The 27,317-nt window shown below is 41.1% G+C and overlaps 5 protein-coding genes across 10 annotated transcripts in view; 4 read left to right on the top strand and 1 right to left on the bottom strand.

The window, feature by feature from the left end:
- The first annotated feature begins 1,000 nt into the window (after positions 1–1,000).
- On the top strand, positions 1,001–3,872 carry LOC135483023 (amiloride-sensitive sodium channel subunit gamma-like). Its single transcript, XM_064763521.1, has 6 exons — positions 1,001–1,027; positions 1,857–2,178; positions 2,317–2,480; positions 2,825–2,929; positions 3,378–3,483; positions 3,796–3,872. Exons 1-6 carry the CDS (start codon positions 1,001–1,003, stop codon positions 3,870–3,872), a joined length of 801 nt encoding a protein of 266 aa, XP_064619591.1.
- Positions 3,873–4,036: 164 nt separating this feature from the next.
- Positions 4,037–5,151, top strand: LOC135483145 (acid-sensing ion channel 2-like). Its single transcript, XM_064763742.1, has 3 exons — positions 4,037–4,127; positions 4,448–4,523; positions 4,885–5,151. Exons 1-3 carry the CDS (start codon positions 4,075–4,077, stop codon positions 5,086–5,088), a joined length of 333 nt encoding a protein of 110 aa, XP_064619812.1. The 5' UTR covers positions 4,037–4,074; the 3' UTR covers positions 5,089–5,151.
- A 557-nt stretch (positions 5,152–5,708) lies between these two features.
- Positions 5,709–8,200, top strand: LOC135483022 (F-box only protein 39-like). Its single transcript, XM_064763520.1, has 3 exons — positions 5,709–6,783; positions 7,423–7,584; positions 8,016–8,200. The coding sequence occupies exons 1-3, from the start codon at positions 5,709–5,711 to the stop codon at positions 8,198–8,200; spliced, it is 1,422 nt and encodes a 473-aa protein (XP_064619590.1).
- A 697-nt stretch (positions 8,201–8,897) lies between these two features.
- On the bottom strand, positions 8,898–16,285 carry LOC135483143 (chromatin assembly factor 1 subunit A-B-like). The gene is made up of 13 exons (XM_064763734.1): positions 16,162–16,285; positions 15,573–15,644; positions 14,624–15,402; positions 14,242–14,376; positions 13,860–13,990; positions 13,450–13,543; positions 12,953–13,218; positions 12,435–12,651; positions 12,115–12,192; positions 11,728–11,844; positions 11,311–11,478; positions 10,873–10,990; positions 8,898–10,495 (listed from the first exon to the last, which is right to left on the bottom strand). Exons 1-13 carry the CDS (start codon positions 16,178–16,180, stop codon positions 9,354–9,356), a joined length of 3,336 nt encoding a protein of 1,111 aa, XP_064619804.1. The 5' UTR covers positions 16,181–16,285; the 3' UTR covers positions 8,898–9,353.
- Positions 16,286–16,521: 236 nt separating this feature from the next.
- LOC135483144 (endophilin-A-like) overlaps positions 16,522–27,317 on the top strand; it is a 33,644-nt gene continuing 22,848 nt past the window's right edge. For 4 of the 6 annotated variants that reach the window (XM_064763741.1, XM_064763739.1, XM_064763735.1 and 1 more), the window contains exons 1-6: positions 16,522–16,663; positions 18,363–18,431; positions 20,291–20,363; positions 21,719–21,856; positions 22,463–22,596; positions 22,922–22,988. In XM_064763741.1, the coding sequence (XP_064619811.1) occupies positions 16,619–16,663; positions 18,363–18,431; positions 20,291–20,363; positions 21,719–21,856; positions 22,463–22,596; positions 22,922–22,988 (526 nt within the window). In that variant the 5' untranslated portion in view covers positions 16,522–16,618. Of the gene's footprint in view, positions 16,664–18,362; positions 18,432–20,290; positions 20,364–21,718; positions 21,857–22,462; positions 22,597–22,921; positions 22,990–27,317 lie in introns of all 6 variants that reach the window. The other 2 variants (XM_064763740.1, XM_064763738.1) reach the window with 1 other exon arrangement.

Raw genomic sequence — 27,317 nt, 5'->3', positions numbered from 1 at the left:
TCATCTTATATGTCGTCATCTAATTGATAGGTATACATCAGTCGCTTAAACGTATATCATTAATTTGAAAAGCGTAATCAAGCCTATCAGGGGTTGCGAATTATATACATCTGGGGCCCTCACCATATGGAACAGATAGGAATTGCACAGAAGCAAAATATCCCCGAGGGCCGGCCTGTCTCTGGTCATAGTTCTAAAAATTAATATCAAATTTAAGGATTAATCTTGAAAACAGCCGCACTTCAGCCGCTGGCGTGGTGATCCGTTTTGAATTTCGAATTTTAACCTTGGACCGGACACAATCTGAAGGAGAACAGGTGACATCCGTTGAAAGAAGAGTGATAAAACCAGAGCATCCTCAGCAATAATGACGATAAGGCAAAGAAAGACGGCGAGAGAAACCGTGAAGAAATTCGCCTCAGAGACGGGACTCCCCGGGATTCCGAAGATTGCGAACACCAAACGCTATTGTAGACTAATCTGGGCGCTCTGGTTGTTATTGGTGACGGCAATTTTTGTGTGGCAATGTTCACTTCTGGTGATAAAGTTTTATTCTTATCCAACAAACGTTCAAATAAAGGTGAGAAATTTTTTGTTTAAAATTCTTTTCTCCACTTCCTATGTGCACAGGGTAATCTGGTGACGTCTGTTAGAAATCTCACACATCATAATGGAGGCAAACCATTTCAAGAGAAATTATTATTGACTTCCCATTTTACTACTGACAATGGTTATTCCGTCGAGAGGGCCGTTTTGGAAAAATTAGAAAAAGATAGTAATTACTTCAGTTAGAACCTAAATGCCGATAAACTACAAGGCAGGTCAACATTATCAAAATAATCAATTTCATCAAGTTATCTGTTTTCCATTTACAGTTCGGGACTGAAGACTTTGACTTTCCCGCGGTCACTGTTTGCAACCTGAACAGTTTCCGCCAGTCACAACTGACGGGAGAGCGAAGGAGGGCAACAGCTCCTCAATATTCTCAACACCGCAGAAAATGACGTGGACGTACCACCTTCCAAAGGTATAATATAATAGAAAGGTTTCGATCACGTACGGTTACCAACATTTACGAATACTCACGCCATTTTTGTTATATAAGTCATCTTACCCGCACAGAACAGACCTATAAGTTACACGTATGACAACACGTTTGGTAGTGGGACAATAGTCAGATAACTTTTACCAATGCAAATGACATGCATTAACATTACCCGAAGTGAGCACATGGTCACTGGACCATTTCATTGTCAAGCTGGCTTCTGCTGTGCAATTGTTTTGAACTATGCTCCAGGGCAGTTCTGTAGTGGGTGAACTTTTCGGTATAAGACTGGATGATCTTCTGAATGATTGTTTGTTGTTATGTTACATTTCTTGATTAACTACCATTTCCCTTCAACATTAATCAGTAATTCGTAAGAGGGGACTGTCTCTGCATCACCATTTTGCTCATGATCACGGTGAAACGGCCACAAAGACGTCACTGTCTCTGTCGGTCCCCGTATCAACGCCATCGGTCTCCGCATCAACGCCATCGGTCCCCTCATCAACGCCGTCGCCAGTCTTTGTTGTGAAGCCGGTAAGTTACTCTAGAATATGAGCGATTGTACATTTATGGGGGCATCCGCACCAACCGTATTATGGCTATAAAGGAATCCTCCATAGCCTGGCTGGTTTGACGGGACTATGTATTTGGTGGTAAAATACGCATGCCTCCCACTCTTACTTATGTTTCTAAGGGAGAACGTATATATATGTATCGATATTGAAATGGCTTGATAAGTCAGGATATCGTTTTTGTTTATTATTTCATATGAAGGGCACATCATTTTCTATTCGATGTCCTCTTCTAGGATAAATACTATTCCGATGACTACTTCACCAACCCTGAACCCAATGTCGAAGAGATGCCCTGGTACCGGAAACGGACGGATCCCGCCTTCAAAGCTTTAGGGCGTATGGGCCGCGCAGTCGCGAAGATCCCTGGCCAACAACGCGTGAAGATGGCTCACCAGGCGACAGACTTCATTCAGCATATTGTCTACAACGGAGAGGTGTTGTCACCAGGGGAGATGTCCGCTTTCACGTCCGAGGAGTATGGTGTCTGTCACACTTTTAACGCAAAGACTGCCAACAGAGCAGTGAGAAGAGCTCGGAAGCCTGGGCCAGCACATGGTGAGAAAGATAGTCTTCGAATGAGTCCCGAGTGACTACCAAACTTGTCTATACAACCGATAAATTTGTAAGAGGAGTGATACATTTTTGATTTTTTTTTTAATGGTATAATGCAAAAGAGTTTTAAATTTCCTGCAGGTGTCAGTATCGTAATGTTTATCGAACAAGAGGAATACCTTGGGTCAGTGTCGCCCGCAGCTGGTGTCAAGGTCGTCATCCACAACAGTGACGCGCGTCCGTTCCCCTACGAGCAAGGAATCGATATCGCCCCTGGACAGTTCACTTCCATCGGACTTCGGAAGGCAAGTACATCGTCATAGCAGAGGATGTAACGTGATGACGTCACGTCAAGTCACAAATCTGCCTTAACAATACCTCCATGCATTGACGTATTCCGTGGATTTTGATTAAAGGTTTCATGCCAGTCCCAACGTGGTGACAAAACCAGTATGCCGGGATATCGGGCCGTTTTAGAAACGGCGAAAAAGCGCGTGCGTGTTGATGTCCCCCGGGACGCTTGGTGCTTTTTTGCTCAGTTAATCCTCGATTCAGCAATGTTGGGGGGGGGGGGGGGGTGCAAATATGTAGATAAGGTACGCAGAATTGATAATCTTTGAGCCACCTAACATGTCTACATATCTTTCAGACTCGATTTATCAGAGAGGTACCGCCGTATGGCACATGTACGGACGGAAAAGACAAGCCATTCAAAGGTCGTGGGCTTCTCTACAAGGTCAACTACACCACTGTTGTAAGCATACTGTAGACTTAAAGTTTCTCTTTGCAATTCTGCTCTGGTCAGAAGAAGTATCCCTTTTTATGCCACGTTCACTATTCACACGCCGCGAACCTTTCACGCGAAATCTGGTGTGGCAATGGGAAATCACGCGGCTACGCGAACCACGGACATGTGCAAGGCGCAGCATTTGCTGAAAAAAAACACAAAACGATTAGACGTTGGCAATGTTGCGGTAACCGTCCAGGTTCTATTAGACAAGCCTTAAAGATTATTTTATTAGATTATCATTTTCCTGCCGGCGAAATATACGTGATGACGTCAGGTCATGTGATTTCATGCGGGTGATCCTCATACTCCTGTCAAGTTCCTCCAAGCGTAGCTCCGAGCTGTTCTCGCTAAACCCCTTCAAAATTCCCATCAAAGGCGTTGTCCTCCTGTGACCTGATATCTCTATCTTCAGGCATGTGAACGAAGCTGCCTTCAGTACTACACCATTGACCGTTGCGGCTGCGCGGACGTCAAAACCCCAGCACCGGCAGGTGCCATCTTGTGTGAAGAAGAACAAGGTACAGAGGTTTCGCCACCTCTTTCCAGTTTATATGGACGAGTTGGTAGTCTCCGAGCAGACACACGTTCCTTCGAGCTGCTTGGGGAATGACGAGTTGGGTGTACCCTGAACGAATTATTAGTCGTGCCACTATGCCTTTCGTTTATACTGAAAGGCAATCGCTAGTAGTGCATGAAAACAAAGAAGATCCGTACAATTTTGAAATATTCTGAAAAAAATTGATGTGTTCATTGAGAAAGCAAGCGCTTTATAAGTGGGAAATTATTTTCATCATTATCAAGAATTAATCAAGGATCCATCTTGTCTTCAGATGCGTGCATTGAGCAGGTTACAAGAGAGTATCTGGTCGGGGCGTTGGCGTGCGATTGCCCACTCCCGTGTGAGTAAGTGTCTCTTCATCTTTAGTTTTAATTCTGACTGGTATGTTAGCCAGCTAACGGACCGAGTAACTCTGATGGTTCAGAATGCATCTTTCCGATATATGAAAAAAATCTCGTGCCATCTGATCTCCAGAGAAAACGTATTGCAACATTCGATCTCGATTTCCCAGTGGCCTTCCGTAAATTATCGAAGTCAACTATCCAAGTCGATGGTGCTGAGAGGAGGGGCTCTAAAGAAGGCTGTGGAAACAAATGGGCTCGGGTAAGTTAGGCGGTAACAGTAAACTGCACTTTGTTTTTCCATAGAGGTTCCCTTTCTCTTACTCGTCGGACATATATCTTCTTTCTTTCTTCATACACGAGCCGCTCTATTCACTCACTCGATGTTCTTCCTTTGCATGGGCCATGATTTGCTTATTTAAATATTGCACAAATCATTTTATGGCATACAGCTCCGTCATGTCAGCTGTAGGGGGGGGGGAGCGAGCGAGCGAGCGAGTGAGTGAGGAGTGTGTCAGCAATTCATATCTTTGCCTATATTTGGTAATTTACTGCACCCGGATTTATCCTTTTCCACTGCAGCCAGGATCTACTAAAAACTAGTATATTCTTTGAAACACTCCAATTCCAAACTAATCTAGAAGAGCGTTCATATTTGGTAAGTACAGAATGGATCGTAATGTCGATACAAAATTGCAGGCGAAATCTGAGATGCATATTAATCAAAACTTAGTATTTTTAATCTGTAAAAGTCGGGTGTGCTTTCATCAAGCCAGAGTCAAACATAGAATGCAGTTTGGGGGAAAGGTTTGCGAACTTTTCTTATTCGGACAAACTCTATTATTAAAAAGTTTTCGCAAAAGCGGAAAAAGCTGTTACCGAGTAAGCGCAAAGCCCCTAGACGTAAATGCGTCCGCGTTGGCGATTCGGGGGCTTTTCCCTCCCTATTCCCTATGCGCGTAACCCGAACCAATATTCCGTCTTGTCACCAATTTCTAAATTTGTTATTGCTTTTTCAGTTTGTGAATCTCCTCAGCGACATCGGTGGTCAAAGTGGACTTTGGGTTGGCCTTTCTGTCCTCTCTGGAATGGAAATATTGGAGTTCTTCTACGTCATAGCCAAATGTCTCCTCCGCCTGAAGGTGCAGTCCGATGAGGATCGCGGTGAAGAGAAAATAGACTCCGATGATGATGAAGCCGCAAATAACATGACTTGTGCTTAACGTGACAACATGAGCGTGCGATTTGGTTGGCCACAAGGATAATACCCTTGCTCGCCAGTGCGTGCCGCCACATACACCATCACAATGAATCTGACCTCCATACTTTCGAAAGTGTGTTTTGATTCCAGTTTTGGAGATGGCAAGTGATTGTCAAAGATCCATATTATTATATAATTGAACATTTTCAAATTCAAGTTCGCGAAGACGACTTGTCATTTTTCGTCCACCCATACCACTCCATGAAATGCCCATTCATTGGCTCCTATCTGTACCAGTGAAAAGCAGTTTTCTTCTCGTCAATCAAAATAGTCACCAATTTGTATCGTTCATCAAAAGCGTGTTACATTATCTAAATAAAACAATATGTATACAGAAACGTGTTACATCTTTCAAATCTACGATATCTTAACATGAGTTGAACTCTCAATTGAAAAAGGTTCCGACAGATCAACTTCAATTGGAATTTCGGAGTCGATTTTCCGCAAAAAATGCAAATGTGGCTCCTGCAGTGGGTGTTGTGGTTACGCCATAACACGATGTTTGTGTGATGACGTCACTACGACATGACGTCACAACGACAGGTAATCTCCCTAACGACGATCTGACGTTAGCAACGCAAGATGAACGGGAGGAAGCGTACGCGAAAAATGTATCCTACTGAAAAGAAACGGGGTTTAGGCCAAAAAGAAGAAGAAAAATTGGGTATCAAAGTTTCAAAAACTAAGCCAGATTGGTTAACTTTACCAGATCTTGCTATGGTTCGAATTTTAGAGCATCTAGATAAGACTTCCCGGTCTAATTTTGCGTTGACTTGTAAAAGATTGGAAGAACTCTCCCATTCGCCAAGTCTTTGGAGAGTGGCCAATCTTGACTTTGTAAATCGCAAACATGCTGTGAGTGACTATCGTGTAGTGTGCAACCATGCGAAATACCTTCACCATCTGCAAGTCTTTGGAATGAGGAGTACAACCCGCCCACGGACCTTGGAAGACCAAGAAGAAACAGTCACGATGAGATTCTTACCCAATTTTCTGAGGAAATACATCACTCAGGCCAGGCTCAAAAGTATCTTCCTTAGCGACGTCAATGTGGATAAGAATTTTCATAAACCTGTATCGTTTGTAAAGAGTCTGAAAGCGGTTCTCTCCACTCAATGCAATTTAGTGGTTGTCCAATTGTCTTCTCTCAGAGTTCAGTATCACCATGGAATTGCTCTTCTTGGTGCCCTGGCGACGACGAACGGCTCCACCCTCTCCTCTCTGAACATCTTTAACTTCTTTGTGTCGAACGTGTCCACCCTCGGGAGCGAATTCAACTCCATCATCGAAAAGTTCAGTAAGCTGAAGGAGTTCTTCGTAAACTACAACTGCCTCGACGATGGTGCTATTTCTGCCTTGGCTGAGAGTGAGACGTCATCCAAGACCCTGCAACTCCTGTCCGTGGATGTTTACGGGTGTGAACCACACGACCACGTCATCAGCACATCCACTTGGAGACAATTCAAGGCCGCCTGTCCGAGAACGAAGGTCACCTTTGACCTGGATGAGATTGAGCGATACCATGACTTCATCTCCATTCTAACGCCAGGAATGCCCCTTCACACATTGAAACTCTGGACTGGTTATGACATAGAGGACGAAGCTCGATTGCCAGCATTGTTTGTGCACCTAGCTGAAAACTTCAACGATGTCATTGGTAAGTGATATTCGGTATTTGAGAGGTTCAGTTTTTTTTATCCGAGATTGCGCATGCGGCCGAAGACATGTCACAGCTTTATTTGCAGGCGAAGAGCGCATACACTGCCGCTGCTATTACGGACAAAAATAATTTCACATCCAGACAAAAGTCAATACAGAGACGGTGTCACAACATCACGGGCAAAGAAAATGGAGACAGTGGCACAGCCAGTCAAAAGTAATGAAGAAATTTGCGATATTATACCGATATGATCGGGTTCAGAAGTGCCATGACGAATCTAAAGCAATATGAGATCATCAAAGACAGCGTCACAGCTTGCCAGATGTGTCGAGACAGTGTCAAAAGTAGTCAGAATATGACGGGATAACGACAGGATAGTGACAATTTCCCTGCAATGTCTACCTTGGTCAGACTAGCAGCATGAGAATCTTTCGTACGCGCCTTTGGCCTTGGACAGGATTGCTCTTAGCACATTCTGTAGTATTCGAATTAGACGATGACGATGATTCACACCGTGGTCCGACACAGAACTCACGAAGTTTAATGACGGATTCGACATGTCTCTCGAATGTGGGTATATCTGTTGTCGCGCCGAAATGCTGGAACTGTTTCAAATTTTTCAAATCTTTTTTTCAGAAAGCGCTACATTCCAAGTTGACAATTCCGCCACGCCTATTGACGCCGAGTTACTCTTCTTCGTTCAGCAATGCAAGAGGCTCTCAGGCATCGAGCTCTTCGCCATCCTGGGCGTTGATGTCATTGAACGCATTTGCAGACTGCAGCAAACAAAGAAAATACGTACGTTTTAAGAGTGATCTGCACTTTGAGTCATTGTCGGGGACATTACGAACACCATCTTACACCAGTGACTATCAGTTGTAGGCCAAGTTACTGACGACGATCTAGATGTCCTGACGTTGGCGACAGATTACAAAATTGATGAGCGCTGGTGATTGGGTATCAATTGTCCACCGCTCTCCGCGCCATGGCACGTTTTCTTGAAAGCCTGGATGTGGTTCAGAGACATGCTGGCTTACCATCAGTGAGACACCTCCGAACTGTTTCCTTCGTCCCGCAATTAGGGTCCTTTACTTAGCGAACGTCAAAAGATTTTAACATCAGATCCGATCAGAAGAGAGCGAATTCTTATATTGTCTTTGCTTGTTTCATTTTGCGGTCATTATTTTGTTGCCGCATTCGTAACCAAGCAGTATTATCTCTACGTTTAGACCTGGAGAAGTTCCACGTCACCCTGAACAGCGCTACGGCCGCGGAGGCAGTGGACTTGATGTTGGTGGAAGATGCCTACGCGGACATGCTGTATGATCCGGACGACTGCCTCGACTTCGAATTCTCCACAGACGCAGACGGCGCGATTTTCTCTGACAGTGATGTGACTATCGACGACGAATGATGCATTTCACAATCTGTGTCCTAAGTCCTCCAAGAGAAACATGATATTTTTGCAATATGAAAGGAGACACTGGGCGCCAATTGCTTGCTAGTATAGACATCTCTATGCCGGCTATATTTGCAAGGATGGCCCCTTCTCCGAAGACTCGCAGATTAAAGAAGACAAGACTGGTCTTGATTCAGTTGTTGTTTTGTGTCCTTGGAAGTTTTTACAGAGCCGATGTAACAATAATCAATGCCCCACGAGTACGTCAGATAGAGGATCGATAACCAGCTGGATGAGTGATCGTACACTGTTGCTCTCCATTGATAACAACCGAGCGATGCTAGTCTCATGAGACAGATATATTCCAGCTAATCATTATATTCCACGGCCGTTTCCCTCACCATACGCACTGACTTATGTAGAGTGGCAACTCCAAACCTCCCAGCTGGTTATCTCATCCCATGGCATCCAGAGAGCTAATGTATCAAGACTGGTCCATTTAGTATGGGACAGCTTCAAAAATACTGTAAGCCAACACAATGAAATATTTTCCACAAAGAGGGAGGGGCGGTAAATTTCAACACCTGTCAGTTCTGGGTGCTTGATGAGGAGGTTCACCCACATTTTAGCCCTTGTGATGAAGTCAAATGTATCAGTATCTGAACCCAGTATCCACAGACAGGTAAGAAACAAGAGTCAATTTCAGCACCTTTACCTCATATATTTCCACATCACATCAAAACATGCTAAATACAATCCACGACTGTGATATCTTTTTGTGTAGTGCAGGTTCCCATTATAATACCCAAAACGGTCTTCACACCCCGTACAACAGAAATTTCTTGATACAATAAATAATTTGTGAGGCAAGAATTACCATTACAACCTCCATATTGTCATATTTATGTATGTCTAACTTGTGTGACTTCTTTCAGCCACTCAAGAACAAATAAATTACAAAGACACCTACTTTTAACCTTCTACACTTTGATGTCACAGTTTTTATTACAATTCCAGTTGAATATTGTTGCCATCAAATTCTACTAATCAGCCATTCATATCATTTAAGTCGCAGAATATTGATAGCCTGTAGCAGTACAGAACTTCAGTATTCCCAAACATTCAAGATTCCCGACTCGCTCAAATATTATTAATTGTCCAAAATAGTTCATCCTAAAAGAATAACGTCACCAGCATCAGTCATTTCAACATTGTTTGTTTTTTCGTCTGTCACTATGTCAACTGAAGAAGTTGCACCATTCGCAACTACATGTACACTAGATGCAACACCACCTGTTTCAACCGACACTGCACCCTTACCACTCAGTAGTACCATTGCATCACTTGACAAATGGTTAGCTGGCGCGCTAGCAGCAGGAACTAATGACACATAGCTACCACCAGATGAAGGCGTAATAGCGTGATTTGAAAACTCATCTGTCAAATCAATAACGAGGCATTTTGATGGATTAACATTTTGCTCCAAACTACTAGCTGCTGCAGATACACCACTGGAAACCTTTTGGTCTGCCACAACAGCTGACAGAACACTGTTTGCCTTCGTGTCCGCACCTTTTCCAGGCTTTGGTTTCATAAAGTTAGTTAATGTTGTTAGCTGGATCCGTCGAGCAGACGCCTTGCTCGCTACTGCTGGTGAAGAACCAACAGGTGCTGGGGACGCAGTAACAGTTTGGGAGGGTTTCGGAGTTGCCGGGGCAGGTTTTGGTGGAGGTTTCTCCAGCTGCCACTTGGCCTCGGGGTCAGCCTTCACGGTAAACCGAGTGATGGTTACAGACGGAGTTGTCCTTGAACTTTTTGGGGTAGCAACTTCTGGTGTTGCACAAGGCGTCTGCGACCCATCCACACTTTTATTAAGGTCCTTTTTATCAACACTTTTATTCACTTGTCTTTCTGTGACTTTTTCTTGGAGCTCCTCCAAGTTATACTTCTTCAAAGTCTCTGGTTTTACGTACCAGCACTTACGATAGTGCTGCGGTCCTTTTTGATATGTTGCGATGGATGTGATTTTCAATTCCAACTGGCGTATCGACATTGCGTGCTCCGATTCTGGAATTTTCTCTGAAGCTGGGCTCTCAGCTTCTGTCTTAGCAGTACCATCACCAGTGGGTGGCTGTGTGCTCTCCTTGGGGGCATCCGTATCCATGGGAGCATCTCCAGGTTCTGGTGTGGGCACTTCCGGGGCAGCTGCCACCGGGTGCATCTTTTCATGCCACAGTGTCCTGAATCCACGGACAAGCTTCTGGATACCAATGACGTTACAATGAATGTACTTGATCAGGTCAGGAATGGCTGAAAGAGACAAAAGAGGTTCATAAAAAAATTGTAATCCTATGAGGGAAAAAAGAGTCCTGGTTCAGTACAGTTTTTGAAAAATGATTTCGAATCTTGAATCAAGATTCGTCATCATGAAGTCCAACAATTACTCAAACTCAACAGCACCCATGACAAAACAAGAATGTTGAGACTGAGCAGGTGTCAAAGGGTCATTTATCAACTCAAAGGCCATGTTAAGATATTCTTTTCGAATCTGTCATTCTTAAAGCGTCATAACAAGTCACACAAGTCCCTCAAAAATTTGTTTTGAAGGGATCTTTGAGATGATTCTGACATTGTGAACTCTGTGATATTTGATGTTGAGAACCTCTTCTCTTGCGAACACAACTTACCTTCTTCTGGAACAGACTTCTTCTTGAATCCCTTGGATTTAGGTTTTTCATCTTCCTTTACAGCGGATTTCTTTTTGGTGCAGGCGGTTACGATCGGGGTTGTGGACAATGGCACAGCCTGGAAGTAGGACAAATGTAGGAGACATTGAGCAAAAGAGACCAAGAACAAAACATGTGGTGACATCTTTCGCTAGCACACCCAAGCCAACTGCCTTAACTGGTGTATGAAGATGAACCAACATTACAACCAAATATCAAAATGTCAGGTCAGATATAAAAGTCAGAAATGTCTGAAGAATCCACCTCTAAGCACCAATACAAACATTTATTCTCCTTTGGGACATTTTATTAGCTGTCCTACATTTTATACCAAATGGAGAGCACAATGATACTTGTACACCAGAATGGATGCCATACTTTGTGACATACACTTCTTACCTTGTATGCTTGCAATCGATTGTACACTTCAGGAATCTGGTGGGTAGCATTCATCCAGCAACAGCCAATCACAACAGCTCTCATGTATTCACATTTGCGTTTCATCTCCATTTCAAATGCCTTCGCTTTAGCGATTTGTAGGGCTTTCAATTTCTCTGGATTGTTCAACTAGAAAAAGGGAAGAATACTCAGTTGGTGGAGAAAAATGACCAGTACTATGAACTTGAATGCAATCTAAATCCGACTTGTGTTCGGAAGGTTGTGGGTTCAAGCTCTGCCAGTGCAATATGTGTACTTTCAACTGGCTTGAAATAGCCAAGTGTAGCACAGTAGAATGTGCACACTTTGTTTCACCAGAAAGGTTTCTGGAGGAATGATTGTAAAGCGAACATCTCGTTTATTTCTCATTTTTCTTACCTCTTCCTCCTCATCACATACTTCATCGTCAGAGAGATAGCCGTGAGGGACAAAGAAGCCATCCTCATCATCGTCAGCATCATTGCTAGGCTTATCATCTTCGTCATCGCCTTCTCCCTGAAAAATGAAATTATGATTACGACTCTGAAGACACTGCACTGCACCTACTGAAAGTGTCCACGTACCTTTTATATTTGAATTCTTTTCCACTACTGGTACTGGTACCCATCTGTACACATGGGAGGAGTAAGTAAGTAAGTAAGTAAGTAAGCAAGTGAGTCAAAAAAAACTGCCAACAGTCAACGCACCAGAGACATCTTGTCTTCCAGGCAAGAGTCCAAGCCACTATCTCACAACAGCTCCAACTAGTCTTTTAACTGATCTCACCTCAGAATTAGAGAGACTTTCTCCAGGTTCCTCTTCCTCCCAGTCATCATCACTATCATATTCATAGTCGAACAGATCCTGAAGCAAAAACAGAAAGATTCAGGAATGACAACAACTCAAGGTGCAGGACCAACAAATTTTTTCTGTACGTGAACAAAAAGTTAGCTCCCACGCAAATTCAGCTACCACCCTGGTTAAAAACTGAAATGAAGTTTAGAATGTGTCAGATTTTGGTCCAGATAACACTGGGGCTGTTACTCGATGTTGATAACTGATGCATACTATGATGAGCACCTACAAGAGAACAGATGAAGACCTACCTTATCCATTTTAAATGGATTCCTCGGCGACAAAATATCACTCCTCTTCCTCCACGTTCCACGGTATGCCGGCCGATTGTTCTCTTTGAATTTTAGGTACTTAGTCTTCATGACTTTCGGGCAGCCTTCCTCACTCTCCGGGTTCCCATCATCCTTTGGGACGATGTCTGCTTCGTCTTTCTTGACAACTACAACGTCGTCATTACCATTGACAAGACTAAAACCAAAATATATGATATGATTTTGAAATGTTACAAAAAGGATCGGATATTCTATTTGAACAGAGAAAAAATGATTGTTTTAGAATAAGATGAATGTATTCTTGAGCAAACATAACTGACCTTACCAGTATCCAACAATTTTTATTCTAAACCTGAAACTTTTGTTGATCTTAAATGGTTTGGAATTCGCTTATAACCTTGGAAAGAAGTCAATTAGGGATGAATTGGGCCTCCCGATTCTTTCCTCAGGGACACTGCCCTCTCATGAGGGTGCATAACAGGTCAAGACCGACTTACCAAGACGTCAATTTACCAGTCCTGACTGGTTGCCGGGATCCAGTTTTCAACTCATCAAGGTACAGGGTACCACATTCTTGAGATTCAAATTTGGAATCAAATCCTTCCAAATGTGCATGCGCTCGTTTCGATGGAGCCAGGGTCATATCTTTGTTGACATAAAATCCCCTGAACAAGCCAGTTTCTTCTCTGGTGGCGGGCTTTGAAGTTGGTGACGTCTCGGACTTGATGAAGAAACTGGTAAAGACAGCTTTCGCTTTCAAATTCTGGAAAAAGGAAACATTTTAGAATTACCTTTATGGAAATGGTTTTCCCACAACATGAGTGGCACCCTGAGCAACAAACTGTGGAAATCAACTTGCATCATAACCAGACTTCAAGGTGGACTTCACTACAGCAAACCATACCATGAAATTTAAAGGAGTCAAGTCAAAGTCAAACTAATCAGTATGTTCAGCCCTGGGTTGTTCCTTTTATTCATTCTTGAGCCCAATTACCTTTTCTTCTTCATCCTTTTTCTTCTCTTCTTCTTTCATTCGTTTTTCGTCTTCCTTCTTCTTTTTTTCGTCTTCCCTCTTGCGTTTCTCTTCCCTAAGGTAAACAAACTGATTTAGACAGGGCCAGACTCAGGGCAGGTATGAGTTGACATTATACATGTGTATTCAGCTCCAATTCACACATGTAATTTGTCTCCATATAACAATCTGCAAAGCAGGGCATTTGCTAGACGGCAGGCCACACTTTTTGTTGACACTTCCAAAAGTTGAAGTCTGAAGCCCAAGCCGCACACAGCTCATCAGGTCAGCTTATCTTGGATACCGTAACATGAAGCAACAAGGAGTATCACTGCCCCTAGATAGGATGCCGGTCTACTTCAGGTAAACATTTCACTCTGGTCGGAACTTACTCCAGAGCCTCCAATTTCTTCTTTTTCTCCTCCTCCTTCTGTTTCAACCTCTCCAGTCTCTCCTTCTCTACTTGTTCTTTCTTCTCCTGCTTTTCTTTCTCTTTCTGCAGACGTTCCTGTTCTTTCTTGTCCTGCAAAGATATTATTTCATTAAAGATTGTTAAGGTCTTACTGACTGGTGTTGATATCTGTTTTAAACAGAATCCAAAGAACCAAAAATACAAAGACCAGTCCAAGTCTATCGACAATTTGTTATAAAGCTTGTGAGGCAATCTCTGTGATGGCACCATCTGAAAAATAAGTGAAAATATTTTGGGGATATTCTCCGAAATATAACTCATAACACTGGTCTTCTTACCAGATGCCACTGATCACTCATTACCTTCTCCTCCTGCTTCTTGCGATCTCTCTCAGCCTTGGCTTCATCGCGTTGTTTCTGTTTCTCCAGTTTCTCTTTTTCTTTCTCTTCCTTCTTCTTTTGTCGTTCCATCTCTTTCTCTTGTTTCTTTTTTAAGGACTGCAAAAATGAAGATTTCCCCCCCGTTAAAAGTAAAGTCATTACTTGTTTTTGTAGCATTGACAGTACAAATGTAACTCAATGTCATCTCTTCTGGCAAGTGTTGGGGAAAATTTCCTGAGTTACAAGACAAAAGGCACAAAATTTACCTAAAGTATATATGATTAAAGCTACCCCACCTTGAAAGTTAGTGTATTACACATTGGCTTGGGGCTTCTCATATTGACTCCAATGCAAAGCAACTTACCACTGCTTTTTTCTCTACAGTTGATGTTGGGGTGACTTTGACTGCAGAGGACGCTCCTGGGGACATCATCTCCGACGGGGAGCCAGTACTCTGTGGAGACAGCATTTCAGAGGTCTTGAGAACTTTGGCAGGGGTCACCATCTCATCACCAGAGCGTTTTGTCAAGTTTGGTGTCTTGGAAGCCGCAGAGAAAAGATCTTCTATCTTTGGCACAGCTTTCTTTTGTTTGCTCACAGGAGTTGCCTCAAGTCTTTTGTCTGGAGTAGGTACTGGGATATCTTGTTTTTCTTTGGGCTCTTCGGAATCTACAACAACAACATCCATATTGGTTGCAGAGCCATCTTGACTTTTAGTATCAACTTCTACAGACTCTTCCTTGCTCTCATCTTCAATATCGTGAGCCGTCACACCAGAAATATCACAGTCTTTCTCCTCCATTTCTGACGTCAGATCAACAACTTCACCTGAAGTTGACACCTCGCGTTGCTGGGCAGCCTCAAGAAACTTCTCAATGAACCTTGGCTTGGACTTGCGGCCATCTTGCAGAGGGATATTCTCCGCTTCTGAACTTGAGCTGACCTCATTTTCATCACTTTTCAGAGCAACATTTTCAGGTCTATGGACAGGAAGCTTGGGTTTACCAGAAGATTTAGGAGTAATGCTAGAAATGGTCTTGGTTATCTTTGAGGCAGAACTTTCTCCGCTGGACAACTTGCGCTTTTTCCCTGAGAGGACAGGGGAGACAATCTTTTGGTCCAGTTGCTTGAATGGCAGTCGCACTAAAGTAGGAAAAACACATATTACTTCATCATAAATCAAATTGAAGTACAACTTCGACAATTTAAACTGCGGTTTTTAGCAAAGTGTCTGGGTGTGCACTGGACAATGTTAAAATAAAAGAGTCTGATCAATTACGGCAATACTCATGATGATAGAAAATGTAGCTTACCTTGTTTTAAACCTTTTGTTAGTGCATTTGGACTTGTTAGGGTGTCTTTCTTTGGCGACATCTTGATGGGCTCTGCAAAGTAAAGACAGGAAGCATTCATGAATTAATGCAGTGCATTAGCCTATAAGTGTCCCATATCTGCAAAACAGTATATGCGCAAAAACGTCAAAACCATGCTAACAATAACATGAACTGCACAGAATAGGAAAGAGCGGTCATCCTAAACAGCATTCAAAAGTGAAAGTGAGTCATTCATTGAGAGTCAGTCGACTCAGTGTACGACGCTAACAGCTTTGACTTTGTGCACTAACTATTAAAAAAATACGGCCTATACTAACTAGTAACAAACCTTTGGGATATCAACAGTGTGCTAGCTGTATAGGCCCTCAATAGTCTCATGCTGTTGATCCCAACATGTACCTACCTACACCATGCATGCTATGTATATGTACATGTATGAATTGTATGTACATGATGTATGTTGGGCCTATACATCATGTACAATTTTGGACAAATGTCAAAAGCGCGCGCACCGAAGAAACGACTATTATTCACGGAGATAGAAATGTAAAACATATTTCATACGAACCACAGACTTCCATACTCATTAAATGAATGTTTGATAAGATTTTTCACAGCATTGATTTTTAATATCACGACAGAAAATGATATTTAGTGGGTTGTTTTGAAATCAGCTGGACCAAATCTCAAATTTGGCGGGAGCAACTCACTACAATGAGGCTAAGTTACTTGAAGTTCTTATTGGTCAAAAATTCTTGATTTTTACATCACTTTCTAGAATAAATAAAATAAAACATCATTTGAAAAATCATAGTTCAATCTTCACAGAAAACGTTTAGAATCATTTTACAAAATATTTCAAACTGTTACAAGCAACTTCTCTTAAAATCATAAAAATATTCGCTGCACAAGTCATGTGATACCTATTTCCGCTTAAACTCTGTGACGGAAGTGATCTGGATTTCACCAATAAATTCTTAATTTCTGCGTTTTGTGTTGGAATAAAACAACAATAAACATTTAAAATGACTTTTGCTGGTTTTAAAAAACAGATAAATAAAGCCAATCAGGTAAAGTATAGACTAGAATTCATGTATCAGTGAAACGAAATGTTGACAATGCTTTCTGCAGTGCATAACATTAGCCAGTCATTTCATGCTTGGTGACAGCTTCTGTACACAATGTACAGAGTAAAGTGCAGTGACTACCTGCTGTGCGTAGGTGCTGTTGTGTGGAGGCCTACCCAGTGTAGCCTGTCATGACATGAGCATTGTCAACGTTAGTGTTTTTAGAATGGAGGTCTTCCCTTACCGGTACAGTTTTAAAATAATAAAAAAGATGAGAAAAATTTCGATGACTCAATGTAGTCAATTCATCAACAGGCCATTTTCCAGATACGCTGGTACTACCTTGGGTCAGACCAACAAACATCTTTACAATAGATCTTCACAGTCAGTGACGCCAGACAATGCCTCTCGAGTTTGGCGTCTTTTGCCATGAAGATCTATTGTTAAGACGGTTTGTTGGTCCGACCCTAGGTCACCACTGGTATCGGCGTATCTGAGGCCTATGCCCGAATGGCAAAAATGGAAGGAAGAAGTGCAAGGTAGGAATAGTGATGTGGCAAGAGGCCTTGAGGGCACGGAATGTTTTTAAAGTAAATAGAAAACAAAGTCCTTAGCACATCAACATTTAACAACAACCACACTGTCAATGTAGGCTACTCAAAGTGATTGGTGTAAAGTTTAGATTAGATGTCGACCAGCAAATTTCAGATCTCCTCTTCTCTCGCCTTCTCAGGTCTTTGCCAGATTAAATGTTGAATATTGAAACATGTCAACATTCAGAACCTGCCTAATTTTCCAATTGGTAATTTTTTTTAGTCTGGTTTTGACTAGAAAGTGCACCCGGGTTTTCTAAACTAAGCTTCATTCTGGTTATGTTGCACATGCTGCTATCATATTGTATTATTCCCATCCATTCCTCATTGAATAATCCAGGGGTGAGTTTTCAAATAAAGCGAAAAATCTAAATATTTATGTGACCTGGAAACGTTGAACCATTTCAGTTTTACCATCTGCCACCCATACATGTAGCTAAACTTGTAATAATATCTTTTTGTAAAAGTAATAATTTTGCAATGAATTTCCATATGTGTCCTGATTCAATTACTGTTCAAGAACTCTGGGATATGTCAGTAGCCTTTGATGGTGTGGCCTACATTTGTATCATGTTAATGTAGCTACAATTAAACCATGGCGTTTAGATTTACATGTACCACTCCCAGACCCAAGGGATGTTGAAGAGAATTCATTCAGGTTCAACTTCCTAATGCCACTTGCACAACATGACCTCATCCCCTAGGCTCGGAGAAATCTATCACTCAAGACCCCCCCTACAAAATGTAGCTAAGTGCCAGAATTCATGACTCTAGACCACCCCAAATCGGGATTTCCTCTCAGAATTTCTATTGGGAAAACAACCCAAAATGTGGCAAGCCATTGGATTTTTCATTAAAAACAACCCTAAGTTCAGTTTTTCTGGGGGTAATTTTCCCCTTACTGGTGGCAACTAAACAATTATCTCTTTGATAATGTGGAACACTACACACATTATACCCCTCCAACCCAAAGAGGAGGGGGGGTCCTTGGGATTTCATGAAGATAGTCTTCTATAGTTCAATGGATATTAGACATGTGTTGTCTGACCAGTTGGCTCATCATTTTTCCCAAAAAAATTCATAAGTTATATCTTTATTTGTCATTTCAGTATGTCAGTGAAAAGATCGGTGGTGCTAAAGGGACAGAGTTAGATGATGAATTTGTAGAAATGGAACGAGTAAGTATAAGCGTCGGTCATCGTCATATTCCAATCTTCCATGAAAGCTGATGTTAAAAAATGCATTGAGCTGACAAGATCAACGTCAATTGAAGATGGTAGCATGCATTTGGTATTAATACAAAAATTGAGGAAGTATATTTTGTAAGGGGTCCGATAAATGATCAAGAATGACATCAGGCTGTTCTGTTGTATTCTTCAAATCTTTCATTTGTTAGTCGCATTCAATCGATATTGAAGACACATTCCAAGTGGGCACTTTTATCTTTAGGTATGATAATACAGTCATGTGATATTATGACTAGTGTTGTCTTGTAAAACTCATCAAGGTGACTGTATACATACATTGTATTGTGTCATTGGCCTAAATATAGAACGAGTACATGTATGACATGTCATTCTGTTTTGCATGCTTCCTTGAGGCCACTTAAGAGAGTCACTGTGATGTTTGTCTTTGTCATTGCTACGCCTTCAGTACAGTAGACTCCTCAAAAGTAATATGAGGATAAGTGAAATGAGATAGGCACTGGGACTTGGTACTTTGGCCACTGAATTTCATTGTCCTGGGCAGGGCCCTTCACCTTATTTTCTACTTCTGAATGAATGTTACTGTTGACACACAAATGTCTCAGTACTATGTCTCACCGTGACCCTGTCTCAATTCTTGGGTCAATATCACCAGTGGCAGTGTAGCACTTGTCATAGTGTTTAATCATAGCATGCATGCTCAATGTGTTAGCATTGATCCCAGCCTCGGCCTCAAATAGAATTGAACAAATAGCAGGGTATGGATCAATGTCTGTGAACGCACCCTCAAGACTTTTTATTCAGTACGCTACAACTGTCCTACACCTTTACACATACTTGCCTTCATTCTGTTCAACAGTACTTGCATGTATATGTGCAAGTTAGCATAGATGTCGGCCACATGCATTATTGACCGGAGCTAGTATTGATTAGTGAATCTGTGAATTTTTCCACGATTGATATCCAGCAATAGCACGTCGACGCCATCAATAAATAGTGTCCTGTCATGTCGTGACTCCAGCTCCTGTCAGAGAAGCTGAGTACAATCTGGCAAGATGAAGACTCTTTACTGTCCTGTTGTGGTGGTGCAAAAATCAATCATAACATCAACCATGCAATGCTGTAGTCGGGTGCTGTTAGCTGCCAGGTTTTAAAATGACTCTGGCTTTGGCCAAGCCATTGGATTAGTTTTGGTGTAAATCATTGGCTCCACACTTGTATAACCGACCAAAGTTTGTGAAAGCAGTAAAACTTGTGATAAATCACTGCAGTGGAATCATACCTTAAATGTCAACACATGGAACATCATTTGATATCATTTGATGCAGATATTGTGCATGTCTTGTCATTCCTAGCAGTCAGTCATGTTATCCCACGCTTACATGCGTAAAGTTTTTGTGAATGATGCATCATAGAAACCAATCCTCTTCATCATCTGTGGACTCACTCCAAATCTCATAATCCCTTTGACGACACCCACCCACATTCCGCTAATGAAGGCTTGTAAGGTTGAAAGTGGCGGCATTCAGTGCTGATGGCAATAAATCTGCAGATGTTGATGAAGATGATGCAAGGTCATGATGCCAGGAGAATAGACTGCATACAGCACACTCCGATTCTTGAGTAGTTTTGGCAGTTTTCATTTGAGGAGTCACAAAGCTATAGTTCTGGTTGACTTTGTAGGTATCTTGTGACAGTAGGTGGTCCAGACTCAGAGGATGAATATAACATGTATAAGGCAAGACAGATTTGACAATCTCTTCACTGAAATGAACGCACAGGGTTTATTTGGTTTGATATTTGTGTCTATTTCTCGTGTTTTTCACTTTCAGAAATTTGATGTCACTGCAAAATTTGTTGAAGATGTCCAAGGAAAGACACATGAATATTTACAGCCAAATCCAGGTATATATGGGCAGAAATTTTAGAGCTGCGGGCGGAGTACAGCAAGGAGCAAGTGTGACCCAAATTTTAAGGGGACTTTAATTTTCTTGAAAATAAAATTTATGTTCTATTCACTCTGCGACAAAATAATAGTGTCTGACTATAACTGAGCAACTAGGGGGAATGATCACTGGTTGTTGACTATTGCCTTTCTCCCAATGAATGATGATATTTTGCACAATAATCCAACTTCTTGGAATAGCGGGTAAGTTTATGCTTGAATATATCAGAATAGTAAGTGGTTGAACAGATAGTGTGTATAGCATGGTTGCGGTCTGAAAAAAATTGGCTTAGTTGGGCAAATTCAGTAAATACACGCTCATATTGTAGGTCCCCTTTGATTTATTTTGGGAAAAAAGGTCGCACTGTCTTTACATTCCTCTTAAGTATCAATTCTCTTTTTGCAGGGTCTTTCTCTTTTGGTACTTTCATTGGCATTCTAAACCTTTTGTTTGAAAAAAAAGATAACTGTTTATAATTCAAAGTTTGTTTTTAGAATTATAAAGATTTAAAGTTCTACAATCATTTCTAATTTTGCAGGGTTCTTTGGTATTTTCATTGGCATTTTAGAAGTTCTCTCAAAAATAATGTATTAATAAATTTTGTTTTTAAAATCCTATAACAACTAGAATACTTAATAACTTCTTTAGTATTAAATGTTAATTTTTGGAACAGTTTGCTTAGTTGTGTTCATAATTGTGTTTAAATGCAAAACCCCCACCGCAATTTTAGAATTTCTACTTGTAAGGTATATAAGGTGGTGCATTTGTAGACCCAGTACAATTAGCCTCTGTGTTTTGCCAGCTGTTTTTACCTTAATGTGGGGCTATAAGTTTACTACTCTACAACTAGTTCTAATACTAGTAATAGAGTGTAACCCAGAGCAAACCTTGTATCAGATCTCTTCTCTTTAGTATACTCAATGAAATTCTTGCTTGAATTTTAACACAACACATAAGATCCTCATAAAGTTTACCTAGTTTTGTGTGTGTCTTCACTCTTACCTATCTAATCTATCGCTGCCTGCTATAATCAAATAGATAAAACCAGAATTTAAAATTTTTGTTGCTATTGTATCTCACTTGTCCTTTGAAATGCACTATAAACAATGTGCTTTTAAAATGTTAAACAACACATGTATCTTTCTACGAAAAGTCCATAGGATACACTTTCAAGTCCTTCCTTGTCCTTTGAAAGGCAGATGAATCAATGTCATAAGACAAAAAATGAATAAGACTTTGGACAAATCCATCTTATGGCAAGTGAAATTATACTCCAAAGACATCGTAATTAACTGTAACTTCCTTTCTTTTCAGCAACAAGAACCAAAATGATGTTAGTTTCCAAACTGAAGGGCCAGAGCAATAAAACTGCACTTTATCCACAGCCAGAAGGGACGCTAGGGGAATGTATGTCAAAACATGGCACAGATTTAGGTGACGACTCATATCTCGGTAAGTGAATTTGGACAGTATCATATGGAGTGAACAGAAGTAATTTTTTTATGGAGTGGATATTTGCATGACTGGAAACAAATGCTTTAGCTGGACTCCATACCTCCGGCCAAAATCCGATAGGATTTTGCTGCTGGTAATGGTGATGATAATGATGAAAAGGTCCCTTCAGGACTTATCTTTGTGACCGGACTCGGTTCAGATCATCTGTCTGTAAACATCTCCCCCTGTATAGGAATGATTCAGTTAACATGCTGTATTCTATGAACCCATATCCCAATAATACGATTTCTGGTTTAAAAATAATCGAATAATGGCTTGTTTGTATGACATTATTGGCTTACAGAAGGCAAGCCAATATTGTGGTATTGGTTTCAGGGAAGTCGGCACAACTTCTTAAACAGTGCCTTATACAGCTTGTGGTGGGGGGAGGGGATGTCAGTGATTCCCTGTCTTTGTCTCAGTAACCATGCACTATCAAACCTGGTGTGTGTCACTGTGTGGTTGAAAATACACACTTTTGAGGAATTTTTAAAATTTCCTTATATTAAAAAATGTCCAGTACATTGCATAGTAGCACAACATCGAATTGTTTGTATCTTTCAGGTATGGCCTTGATGGAAGCTGGTGACACATATAAACAGATAGCGGAATACAAATACAGTTTAGAGGATAGTGTCAAACAAAATTTCCTTGAACCACTGCATCAGTTACAATCGAAAGATTTCAGAGAAGTACAGGTATTAAGATAGAGATATCGCAATGATCCGTAGAAGAAAGTTTGGATATGTGTTTTCTGTAGCCCACCCATAATCAGTTGCACAGTTGACCAATATATGATCAGGTTCAAAGCCCTTCCAAGACAACTTTTTACGTTGTAAGGGGAACAAGTTAAATATCCTACTCCCGCAAGCCAGAGCGCGTTGTCCTTGAGCAAGGATTCATCAAAAATGAATTTAAGCTGTTTAATCAAGTTAATCCTGAATATGCACTCCTTTTATAATAGAAATGCTTTTGTTTTCTGAATTTCGGCAAATCTTGCATCTTTTCTTTTTCTGTTTTCAGCATCATAGGAAAAAATTAAACAGTCGGAGGCTAGACTTCGATTGTAAAAAGAGGAAACAGACTAAAGGTACTTCATCATTTTTTGACAGTTCAGCTTTAAGACGTATCATTGTGTGCAGTTCATCTTTGAAGTGTGTCACTGGGAAGAAAAATGCAACATTGGTTCTATTTATGGCTTTTATTGATTGGATTCCATTGATTTCGCTACCCTTTTATACGCAGAGTATCATTTATCAAGAAGATTTTTGCATGTCATCGAGTTTTCAATAGAATCAATACAAAGCAGGAAGATGCTACATAGAAAGAATGCTCTAATCGGAAATTACTGGTTATATTCATGATATGTGATGGTTTTTATATCGATCCTGTAGATCAAAAAATGTGCATTGAAAATTGCTAGATTTGTTTGTATGTTTTTTCTTGTACGTTGATTTAGTGTCAGTGTCTTTAAGGTTTTGTAGGTTTAAATAGAGTTTGATGTGATAACGCGCATGGGTTTGATCTTATTTCAGTGCAGTGTTGAATTCCAATCTGTTTATTTCTGTCTGTCTTCCTCAGATTTGATCATCCTTCAAAAAGAATACCCTTAACTTATTGAAACCCACAGCTGCAGCTTTCATGAACATAGAAAAAACTTATTCTGGCTTTCATCTAAATGAACTATTAATTTAAAATGAATATACGCGTGATAGGAATATCTGTATGACATATACATGTATTCTATCTTGTGTTCGCCATGTATCCAAATGATGTATTCACATATGGGATATCATCAAGTGGCTATACTACGGCTATACTACCATATCAGCCTTGGCCTACACTATGTTCTGTTATGTGTCCCAGCAAATGTTAATTGACGATATCATACATTGTAATTTCTACGATCTTTGGAAGTGGTTGCTTCCTTCCTATGATCACTGTTCACAGTTGATAGGAGGGCATTCATTAACCCCTCAAAGTCAAGTTCGACCAACTCTATCATAATCATTGTCGGTGCCAGCAGTAAATTAGAGGCAGCATTCATCTAAAATGGGTTTCTGAGGAGAATCAAAGGAATGATGGTAGGGTACCAGGCCCTGATCTTGACTCAGAAGGTTTGAGACAATAGCTAATGCATTTGATTGAGGTGTGAAAAGGTGATTTGGAAAGGAAACCTATCCATAACGCATCACCTATCCTAATCCTATCCTTTGGTGAACTGCATGATCCATTCCACCTCATCCCCAGTATAATCGGAGAACGGATAAGAGTTAACCAATATTGACCATAAGGAGTGCCATATAGTGTCTCATCCTTGCCTCCTCCTTGATGAGGGCGGTATCGGATTCCTGTCGTCCACCTTGAGGCCTAATGGATTGGTCAATACAATCAGGTGTTCACTGCAGTCTGCCTGACATGACTGGGGCTGTACGAAAACAACAGATCGCATATTGTACCACAAGATGTTACACCAAAAGTAGCGTAGTGCTAAGACTCTTGCTACCCTACCGGGTAATCGGGTCTGCGAGGACCCAATTTCCTGTTATCTTACATGACAATCTGCCACCTGTCAAGTCAAAGTGACTGCCCATTATTGGAGTGGGGGGCCATGTTCATGAGATGAATCATTCTGAAATATGAGAGTATGATCAGATAGCAGCTGGTTTTGGTGGTAGATTGCGATCATTAACATGTATATTTCAAAATGTGGTCCTCATGTTCATTAACCACAAGTTTATTGACATGTTTTTTAAAAACCTGAACCTCATGTTTTAACATCACATTCTGTCAGTACCCTGTCGTATCTTTTTGTTGGCAGTCTGAAAGCTCAGCTTGATGGAAAAATTTGCTGAGACTCTTTTTTCTTTGGAAAAGTCTTTGCTTATAGATACATGTTGCCCCCAGTGTTGACTTGAACTAAAAAATCAAGGTTAAGGATTGATACACATAATAGTCAAATTTATGTTAAGTATCAAACATCCAACTCCAAAGGAGTGATTTCACCTCAAACAGGTCAAGTGAACCCAGGACTCAACATTCTTGACAAACACCTTGGCTCAATGACTGTCTGGCCCGGCCATACTTCAAAAGGCTCCAAATCCATTTAATGCTGACTTAAGCCCTGTGCCCCGTAACCAAGCAACTAACAAGTTTCTGCTAATGATCCCTGATATACTGATCGATATCGATTTGCCTCTATCGAATCAGTTGACTATGCCGAGGGATACATGTACCTTTTTGTGGATGCGGAAATCTAATTTATATGTGATTGATCCCATTGTGCTGTTATCCAGTTATCGATGGGGCATTGGCTGGTGGGTTGTGTCAATGATCATGACAGATTATGGTGGTCAGTTCGGATCAGGGTGGTTAGAGAAACTGGAAGATTTTGAGTGAAACATCAATCTAGTTGGTGAGACAAGTCTTAAAGGAGAAACAGGTTACAGGTTGTGGAATATGAATGCAAGTCCTGAGCACTGAATATGTGCAGCTTGGACATGTGATACTCTCCAAGGAGTTGAGCTTGAATCTAGTGGGCCGAATTTACGAAGGGTGTTTAAGAGTTAGACGCGTGTAAATTCTACATAATCAGTTTCAGGGCCTAATGCGGTTTTCATGAAGAAACCCTGCAAGGCCCTGACTCTGTCTATTCAGACATTAAACGCTGTTTTAAGCTAAACACCCTTTGTAAATTCGGCCCAGAATGTTTAGCCGCAGTCTTTGCTCTGGGTGCCCATTACATTGTAACATGTGTTTAAGTACAGGAAATATGGCGTTCAGAGTTCAGGCGGAGGAAATGGGATCGGATTGGATATCCGGTATAAATGTGCACTACAACGAAGTCGTCTATAATACTGTCAATGATCATGACCCCTGGCTGAAGAAGCTTCTCCAGTCTTGCTTAGCAGTGTGTGCTGGAAATACTTCCGGTTTCATCTCTACAGTTAAAGGCCAATATCTAAGGAGTGCTAATTTCTCCAAGCAGATTGGTGGATATCCTCTCTGCAAGTACTGATTGCCTTCCATTACATTGTGAGGGCTGGATATGGCACAGATGTCAGCATCAACAGATCAATTAGCAACCAAGCACAACACATTTAGGAAAAACACGTAAATTTGGAGGAGGGGAGGTGGGTGATTGGGATCATAAAATCAAACATCACCATCTGATGTCTATTAGAAACAGATGTTCCCTGAACTCAATTATTGATTTATCACAAAAGATACAAAGCCAACATTGCTGTGACTTATCTACTGGTCTACAGGACTCAACCAACATCAGTACATAGGGCAAATAGAACGAGAAAATGTCTCATATTATATGATTTGTGAGCACCGCCATATCAGAAGGCCATGTCACATGCTCACAAGAATACAAACCAGGATTACACCAGTGTTACAATTTCAGCACCATATTTATTGGGATGAGAGAATGATTTGGTCCATGGATGTAGTGAACATCTGCTGGGCATGTCATACATAATCATGAATGCTTGGAAAGGGATTTTGATGGTGTTTTGGATGCCAGTATCTCACCTCAACAGGCCATGGGTAGAGTTGTAGCTTTACATCCATATTTATGAGGATTATAGGATGATTTGGCCCATGGATGAAGCGCACCGCTGCTGAGTATGTCATCACATGATCATCAATACTTGGGTTGGTAAAGCAGTCATGTTGATGGTGTTGAATGCCAGCATGTCACCTCAACAGGCCAGGGGTAGAGTTGTAGCTTTACCTCCATATTCATGAGGATTATAGGATGCTGGGCATGTCAGACATAATCACCAATAGTCTGCTTTTTCTGCCAATAGTGTTGATTCTCAAGCAATTCAGGTTAGCGGTATCTGGGCATTTTAAAAGTATTTCTTGGAGGCCATTTGGGCTCATTGCAATTGGATAAGTAGTCAAGAAATGCCAACAGAAGAGTCTAATGGGCCCCAAGATGGTGCATTCTATTGACGCATTAGTCATCTATTATAATAGAGGATGAGGGTTTCATTAGTTAAAATGGGTATCTTTCGAATACATGTACATGTACTTATTTGGTTAGAGTTTTTCTTTGGTCAAGGTTTGTCCTTGTCTTTTTGGTCAGACATCTCCTGTTAGATTTTTATTTACCAATAATGTCGAAGAGATGAAGTGACTCTCTCTGACAGCATACAGTGTAGTAGGTTTTATCCAGATACTCTGGTTCCCAAGATGACAAAAGCATAAAAACTGAAAATAATTCCTCTTGTTTGAATATGCATCATGCCCTGGCTCCAGCAAGCCAAGTCTTATCTCTTTCGCAACAGGAGTGACTGTCATTCAACCAAAAGAAATAGCAAATTTTGTTATTCTCAACGAAATTTCATTTCAGTCCAAGCGTATTACTCTGTGAATTGATGTTCAAATCAGTTCTGTGGCACGCAAA

This window comes from Lineus longissimus, chromosome 2 (assembly GCF_910592395.1).
Source record: "Lineus longissimus chromosome 2, tnLinLong1.2, whole genome shotgun sequence".
Classification (NCBI taxonomy): domain Eukaryota; kingdom Metazoa; phylum Nemertea; class Pilidiophora; order Heteronemertea; family Lineidae; genus Lineus; species Lineus longissimus.
Note: the sequence above shows the minus strand (reverse complement) of the source record. Positions and strands in the feature narration are given on the sequence as shown.

Excerpts from the sequence above, each read along its gene's own strand:
- LOC135483023 (XM_064763521.1), top strand. The coding sequence starts at position 1,001 with ATGACGTGGACGTACCACCTTCCAAAG. Across the intron at positions 2,930-3,377 it reads AGGTCAACTACACCACTGTT|GCATGTGAACGAAGCTGCCT; the intron begins GTAAGCATACTG and ends CTCTATCTTCAG. Across the intron at positions 3,484-3,795 it reads CTTGTGTGAAGAAGAACAAG|ATGCGTGCATTGAGCAGGTT; the intron begins GTACAGAGGTTT and ends TCTTGTCTTCAG.
- LOC135483145 (XM_064763742.1), top strand. The coding sequence starts at position 4,075 with ATGGTGCTGAGAGGAGGGGCTCTAAAGAAGGCTGTGGAAACAAATGGG. Across the intron at positions 4,128-4,447 it reads GTGGAAACAAATGGGCTCGG|CCAGGATCTACTAAAAACTA; the intron begins GTAAGTTAGGCG and ends TTTCCACTGCAG. Across the intron at positions 4,524-4,884 it reads TAGAAGAGCGTTCATATTTG|TTTGTGAATCTCCTCAGCGA; the intron begins GTAAGTACAGAA and ends TTGCTTTTTCAG.
- LOC135483022 (XM_064763520.1), top strand. The coding sequence starts at position 5,709 with ATGAACGGGAGGAAGCGTACGCGAAAAATGTATCCTACTGAAAAGAAA. Across the intron at positions 6,784-7,422 it reads AAACTTCAACGATGTCATTG|AAAGCGCTACATTCCAAGTT; the intron begins GTAAGTGATATT and ends TCTTTTTTTCAG. Across the intron at positions 7,585-8,015 it reads GCAGCAAACAAAGAAAATAC|ACCTGGAGAAGTTCCACGTC; the intron begins GTACGTTTTAAG and ends CTCTACGTTTAG.
- LOC135483143 (XM_064763734.1), bottom strand. Across the intron at positions 10,991-11,310 it reads ATCGATTGCAAGCATACAAG|GCTGTGCCATTGTCCACAAC; the intron begins GTAAGAAGTGTA and ends TCCTACTTCCAG. Across the intron at positions 10,496-10,872 it reads GAAGTCTGTTCCAGAAGAAG|CCATTCCTGACCTGATCAAG; the intron begins GTAAGTTGTGTT and ends TGTCTCTTTCAG.